Source organism: Musca autumnalis, unplaced genomic scaffold (assembly GCF_047663935.1).
Source record: "Musca autumnalis isolate F117 unplaced genomic scaffold, ASM4766393v1 scaffold_4, whole genome shotgun sequence".
In the NCBI taxonomy this organism is placed as follows: Eukaryota; Metazoa; Arthropoda; class Insecta; order Diptera; family Muscidae; genus Musca; species Musca autumnalis.
In genome coordinates this window covers 221,336,607-221,344,059 of record NW_027411977.1, presented here as the reverse complement: position 1 = coordinate 221,344,059, position 7,453 = coordinate 221,336,607, and the positions used below count along the sequence as shown (strand labels likewise).

General features: G+C 35.0%; 1 protein-coding gene across 1 annotated transcript; it reads right to left on the bottom strand.

Moving 5' to 3' along the window:
• Positions 1-5,869: 5,869 nt before the first annotated feature.
• On the bottom strand, positions 5,870-6,979 carry FRG1 (FSHD region gene 1). The gene is made up of 3 exons (XM_073981073.1): positions 6,775-6,979; positions 6,115-6,702; positions 5,870-6,054 (listed from the first exon to the last, which is right to left on the bottom strand). The coding sequence occupies exons 1-3, from the start codon at positions 6,834-6,836 to the stop codon at positions 5,907-5,909; spliced, it is 798 nt and encodes a 265-aa protein (XP_073837174.1). The 5' UTR covers positions 6,837-6,979; the 3' UTR covers positions 5,870-5,906.
• Between the last annotated feature and the right edge of the window lie 474 nt (positions 6,980-7,453).

Here is a 7,453-nt window from a genome sequence, read left to right as displayed (position 1 = left end):
ATGAAATAATTCGAATTACAAATGAAAAAATTCAAATAGCATATGAATTAACTCCATTTTCAAATGGAATTCTCAATTTACAAATGAAATAATTCGAAATTCAATTGGAATTCTCAAATTACAAGTGAAATGTTTCGAATTTCAAATGAAATAATCAAATTACAACTGAAATTCTTCGAATTACAAGTGAAAATTGTGTAGTCCAAAGCCATCAACATGTATATTTTTCAAGGGTTAGCAGATCCTTTTGAAGAACTAGCATATAAAGAAGCGAGGAGAAATTTTTAAAGAATTAGAGGAATGCTTGATATTTTTGAAGGGTCTACGAACCCAAGTCCCAAATGTAATGCCTACAAATAAAAAAAAAAAACTAAGGCATAAATGTAGATTTTTTAGATAAGGATTAAAATCTTGTCCAAATGTCACAACAAGCGAGGACCAATAAAGGGAGTAGGTAATTATGTGCTATCCAGTCGCCAACATGTTTTTTAGAATAGAGCTGTTCAAGAATTGGAATTTCATAGTACTGAAAAAATTCAAAGATCATCAAGAGCCCACAAATGCAGAGTTAAAGCCTCGGTACATAAGCAGCATGGCATCCTTGTCATTTCTGGTAAAAGACTAAAAAGGGTAACCTAAGGATCAACATAGCAAATTTTTAATTTTTGTCTATTGGTTCGGCTTAAGGTCAGAAAATTAAAAACAGAATATTTTCGGTTTTTAGTTTGTTTTATTTCCGATAATTCGACTATCTTCGATAGTCGTCATCATGAGGGATTTATTCACCCTTATTACGGTTGGCGTAGTCGTAGACGTTCAAGTGGCGTAGACGTTGTCGTAGGCGTAGTCGTAAGATACATTTTTAAATGATGAAAAATTATATACAACGAAATTTTCTGTCTTTTACAGCATTTTATATCCTTAAAAAATCGAAAGAAATACATTTGCAATTCCCAGAACGCATTTCTTGGTTTAAATACAACATTTATTTTTTTTGATACGACAAATCGGTATTACGTATGGCGTAATACGACAAATTGGTATTACGTATGGCGTTGAAATACGAGGAAAGAGTCGTGACCGATTTTGTAAACGACAGTATATAAAACTAAAAACAAATTAATTTTAAAAGATTTTTTTGGCAATGATTATTAAAATATATTGGAAAATAACTATAATAAATACAAATTTTACTACTATGCTTCATTTGCATGAGATAAATTTCGTGTCGTTATCAGATGACAAACTTTCTATTGAAAATCTGTTAGAGTCCTCATATAACGATTGATGCAATGTAATTTTCTTAGTTCTTGCTCAAAAGATGATTTCAAACGAATTGTTTTACAATTAAAAAAATATATTTTTTAAATTTAGTATGAGAAAAAAATTGTCGTTGTCGTAAATGTTACGTGGTACCAAAAAATATCCCTACGACAACGACTACGCCAACGACCACAAAAACGTCTACGCCAAACACTTATTTTGATTGTAAAAACTGTAGGGTTAGTTTTTCTTCTGAATTAAAAGTTTAAAAATGATCTACTAACAATTCTAATAATGTTTGTTGCCAAAAGAATTATTTAAAAGTTGAAATTTTAGCTTTTTTGTACAAAAACATACATAATACCAATTAGACGTTACGACACGTCAGCTTGCAATTTTGGATACGACAACGCCAACCGTAATAAGGGTGATTTACTTTAAAAGATCTGTTGGTATTATTTGTTGTTTAACTGCAACCGTTTTTCAACCATCGCAAAAGAGGATGGAAAAACGGGTGCAGTTAAACAACAAATAATAGCAACATAAAGTAAATATCATTATATGATTGTTTTATGTAATTTTATATAAACAAATGTTAATTTTATCTTTTAAAGTAAATAAATCCCTGATGATGACTATCGAAGATAGTCTAAATATCGGAAATAAAACAAACTAAAAACCGAAAATGTTCCGTTTTTAATTTTTTGACCTTAAGCCGAACCAATAGAAGCAAAAATTACTGATCAAAGGTCAACAATATCTATTTACATAGCAAATTTTTTAATAAATGTTCTTTTCAATTATCAGCATTGCCACGAAAAGAAAATTATCAGAACCTTTATGAAACAGTTTTTAAGAGCCAGAAGTTTCGAATTTTATGCAAACTTTTTTAAGGACTAGCAGAGCCTTTTTTAGTTATATTTGTCCATAAACTAACAGAGCCTATTTTTAAGAATGTGTATCCGTGAGATTTTGTCGGTGTTTTTACTTAAAGGAGAGAATAAGGGGTCGATTATGGATGGAAACCCAACTCAAGTTGCGTTGCCCACAGCAAATTTAGTAATAGAATTTTCTATTTCCGCATTAAAATTTATACCTTTTACAATTAAATTAATAGCTGAAGGTTCAAAGCACTGATATTGATTGAATTTGACACAAATTTTCGTCTTTTTGTTCATTTTAATTGAATGATTTTCTCTTCTGGCAACGCAACTACAGTTGAGTTGCTATCCATAATCGACCCCTAAGAATACTCATGGGAAATTGAAGTTAATAATAACACCCAATATCTTTTTATAAGTCTACCGCTGCCCCATCCAAAAATTTTTCAGGGATTATTAGTTTGATATTTTATAGAATATTTTTCAAAAAACTAGAAAAGTGCTATTTTAGGAACTAACATAGCTTTCTAAAGAATATTTATTGAAGGACTAGCGAGCCTTAAGCTTGGATTTGTTTAAACCCCTAACAGATCAAGAAATGACATTTTTAGGAATAATTTTAAGCGCCAATAGAAGCTTTAAGCTAGAAGCAAGCAACACAGCTTTTCTAAAAAAATATTTTAAAGACTAGCAGAGATTTTAATGAATATTTTTCAAGGAGTAGTTGAAATCGTAAGTAGCTTGGATTTTTAAAGACCTGACAAGCTTGGATTTTTAAAGACCTGACAAATCTACATATGCTAATATTTAAAGAATACTTTAGAATTTTTTAAGAAGAAAACTATTCAAGGACTAACGAGTCTACAGAATATTGTTAGGACTAGCATTGCCTTGTCCGTCTTTGTTCCATTTGTATTGAAATTCAGAGTTGGTGGGGGATAACATCTTTAAATCGCATGAAGGGTAACATGGTACTTTTATGCTAACGGAAGTCCTCAGAGTTCTTTTGTTTTAAAACAGCGGGCCCCAGAAATCTTCTATATGGTACAGAGAAGTCCTCAGAGGTATTTTGTATACAAACAGAAGTCAACAGAGGTATTTGCGCACTAACAGTACTCCTCAGGGGGGCTCTACATGCTAACCGAAGTTCTCGGAGATCTTTGAACACTAACAGAAGTCCTCAGAGGTCTTCTGCATACTAACAGAAGTCCTATTAGACCTTCTGTATCCTAACCGAAGTCCTCAGAGGGTTTTTGTGCAATACCTGAAGGCTTCTCATAGCTCTTCTATATACTAACAGAAATCCTCACAGGGTTTCTGTATACTAACAGAAGTCCTTTTATATCCTAACCTAAGTCCTCAGAGGTCGTCTGTATACATAAAAAATCCTCCGAGGCCGTCTTTATACTAATAGAAGTCCTATAAGACCTTTTATATCCTAACCTAAGTCCTCAGAGGTCGCCTGTATACTTAAAAAATCCTCAGAGCCCGTCTGTATACTAACAGAAATCCTCATACGGCTTCTGCATACTAACAGAAGTCCTCATAGGTCTTCTGTATACTAACCGAAGACCTCAGAGGTCTTTTATACAATCGCAGAAGGCTCTAGAGGTCTTCTGAACACTAACAGAAGTCCTCAGAGGCCTTTTGTATACTAACTCGATATGGCCCACCCATATAATGGAAATTTACCCTAGACCAGACGTTCATTTTGGAATACTTATTACCATAGCCTTCAAAAATACCGCCCTAATGCAAATAAACAATATTGAGGTATATAATTGTAAGGTTTTATTAAAAAAGGGGTTGCATTACCCTCCATCCTACCGCACAGAATAAACTCTTTGTTCAAATTCATTCATATTTTAAAGGCTATAACCTTCGTAATTACCATGTTGTCTTACAAACGATTGTGAAAGTCCGGCAAGACTGATCTGCCATTAGTACAAGTCTTGCGAGGGATGGCTGGCGGTGGCAAACAATAGGTCTTCCTAATTTACCATAGCAGAAACAATCACACTCCTAAAGCAGAAAACACATACAACGTTTGGGTAAAGTTTTGTATCGTTTTGGCCGTTTTTACACTGTTGGGCATGATGCCGAAAAATTCAAATTCATTTGAAATATGCCGACAAACAGATAAACGCTGGACTTTGGTATCGGCGTCGCCCTGTTGTTGTTTTTTCTCATCGCCCAACACAAAACTACTCAAACGTTGTATGTGTTTTCAGCTTAAACCTGTTTCGACTAGCAACTAACGGCCGTCGATGCTTTTTCCGTAGGGATCACTATAGTTAATAACTGCCACTCGAAGTTCACCATCGAGGCTCATTGGGGCAAAAGGTTTTTTTTTTGCCATTTCCCAAGAGTTTTAGACGTTGCCTTTTCTGAGGAGTTGCTCACCTAGGAGGTGATAACCTTGCCTTTCAGGTGAGAGTCAGGGATAGAAACAGACCCCTCTGCCAAGTCTTCTTCTAACCTTTGGGTTTTGAGTTCGGAAACAGTCTCCACCATCGTGCTTTGAGCAGCAGTTTTTGTTTCATCTACTCTCTTGCTCCTCGTCGTTTGAGTGGCGTCAGGAAGGACGATCTTATCCACATGAAGCTCTCGTCGAGCCGCATGAGTATTAATTCTTTCAAATTTATCAATGAAACGGAGTTTGCTTCTGACGAAGAAGTGTGCAAATTCTGCCATGTTTGCTTTTCTAAAATATCCTCATTGATCATGAGAGTCGTCCCCACCCACTCTTGGCTCTAACATTGTTCAATGAGATTACCGGAAGACTAGTGTAGTCATTGTGCCATTTTGTTCCCTATAATACTCCAAATATGAAGTTCATAGTTCTCTCGTGGCTATCTTTCGGTAAGTCTGGCTTTAGACTTGATTGGGCAGCAGTCAAATGGCCTTTGGATACAATTCTTCTAATAATTCCCTTTGACATGCTTTTCGCTATTTCAACAAGGCTGACTTCCGAAATGTCAGTTGCTTTGTATTCGTGCATGAAACAAGGGGTTCTTAGACCGAGTTCCCCACTTCTGCAATTTCATAAAATTACTCTAGTATGGAACTCGATCTAAAAACCACACGAATACAAAGCAACTGACGTTTCGAAAGTCAGCCCAATTCTCAGGTACAAAAGTAGCTGTAATGAAGATTAGGGCTGACTTCTGTATTGTCAGTTGCTTTGTATTCGTGCCTGAAACTAGGGGTTCTTAAATCGAGTTCCATACTAGAGTAATTTTATAAAATTTCAGTAGTGGGGGGGGGGTTCGATTTAAGAACCCCTAGTATCATGCACGAATACAAAACAGCTAACAATACGGAAGTCGGCCTAGGTCTGTAAGAGACATGTTTGCTGCGTTTCTGGAAACTAACTTCGTCTTAAATTTCTTGTGTATATAACCTAAGCTTTGGATGAGATTTGCCGTTGAGTGACACATCCGATATCTTAAAATACATGAAATTAATATCATATACATTAAACTTGTATAACGTAAAGACTAGACCAGCAAAAACATTACCTGGAGTCCAAGAACACTTGAGGATTCTTCAAAATAAATCAAAGATTTTGAATTGCCTTTAGCGTCGCTTGTGAGTGCATCCGAATTGTTTACTTGATTTAAATCTAAAATCATGCATTCAGTACATATTGTTATGACCGTCTCTTTTAGCTTAAAATCCGTATTTATATCCTTTGATAATGAATAGACAATACAGCAGTCTAGTTCTTGTACCATATTAAATTTATTGTTCAAATGTGTGTTATTTGCAATAACGATCAGCTTTCATTTTGCTTCGTCTGTCCAATAGGGCTTCATGTAATGTTCCTTTCTCTTTTGCTGTTTCCAGTTCCTTAATGTCATTCTTGTTAATACGCAACTTTTTGTCTTGGAATTTCTGGAACTTTTTCCTAAAAACACAATAAATGAATTACAAAAGCCCATTAAATATTCTAACCCCATCTACTTACACATAATTCTTTTCAACTTCATATAAATCACCCTTTTCCTCTTGGGGTTCTTCATCGACCACTGTTTCTCGTGGATTATTACATCTGACAACACAAATTTCCAAACTTGTTACCTTTTTGCGTAAAGCCACACACGCATCATCTTCCGGATCAATTGACATAAAGAAGCCTAAATCCGACAATAATGCCATTTTGCCATCTTCAAACACGGGTTCCCATTGCTCCAAACTGCCAACAGCCTCGGAACGTCCAGTAACAATTCCGTCTTTTTCAATTTTTAAATATTTACCATAACCGGATTTAAATGATACCTTGCGATCATTTATTGGAAATGCTGTAAAGATTTCCTCAGGATCTGGACCCTCACCATTACGATGTGGTGCTCCCAGTGTGAAGAGACCATTATCGAGTGCCTTGACGTACGAATTCTCTCCAAATTGTATTGCAACTGGGCCGGTAATTTCTGATGTTAACTTTGCCTGCCACCAGCCACCATGTTTAAGGGCATCTTCATCTACCTGTACTTTGCGTTTCTTGTGGTCTTTGTCATCTTTGTGCTCCTTTTCCTTTTTACGTTTTTTACTTTTCCTGTGAAATAAAGGATCAAGTTAAGTTATAAAGGAACGTGTTACCTTGATGTGGAACTATTTATCAACTTACTTGTGTTTCTCTCCCTTCAGCACTAATTTTCCAACTTTTACTCTATCATATTCAGATGACATTTTTGTTTATTGTTGATTACTTTGTCGCTTGTCAAGTATTTAATTTCTTAGGACTAAAAAGAAGGAGGTAGAAAATTATTGATAAAAATCGAAACCAAAATAAAAAGCTTAAAACAGGCCGATTGCAAAAAGGGTGTCATAGATCAAAAAACCATCAAGGGTTCTAGAAATCGAAAGAAGGTATGTTCACACTCAGTGATATGCAATGTATGTGTTCAGTTTTACCCCCTGTTTTTGTAAAAATTTTTATTCTTCTCACACGAATTGTCAAATTTTGTAGATCGATTTACTCGCATTAGGGCAAATGTAGAGCTCTGATTTTTAAAAGGGGAATTCTTAACTATATATGGAACGCGTCTACGAAAAATTAGGTCCGTTAGTCATCTAGGGGCTGAGCTATGTATGCCTGAATTACTACGAATATAGACGAACGAACAAAAGTAATATGCTGTTTATATTAGAGCTTTTTGGGAGGTTAACCTTCATTATCAAGATTTGTTTGACGTATATGTAATGGAATTGAAATTTAAAACCCAGTGGGTTTGTTAAATCCGGTTATATATAAACGTACTATTAGTTACAAAAACACGGGGTTAATCTGAAACACACAAATCAAG

Bases quoted from the DNA above. Each gene is read 5' to 3' on its own strand.
- FRG1 (XM_073981073.1), bottom strand. From the start codon at position 6,836: ATGTCATCTGAATATGATAGAGTAAAAGTTGGAAAATTAGTGCTGAAG. The intron at 6,703-6,774 runs GTAAGTTGATAA...TTTATTTCACAG, and splicing joins CTGAAGGGAGAGAAACACAA to GAAAAGTAAAAAACGTAAAA. The intron at 6,055-6,114 runs GTAAGTAGATGG...TTGTGTTTTTAG, and splicing joins GAAGTTGAAAAGAATTATGT to GAAAAAGTTCCAGAAATTCC.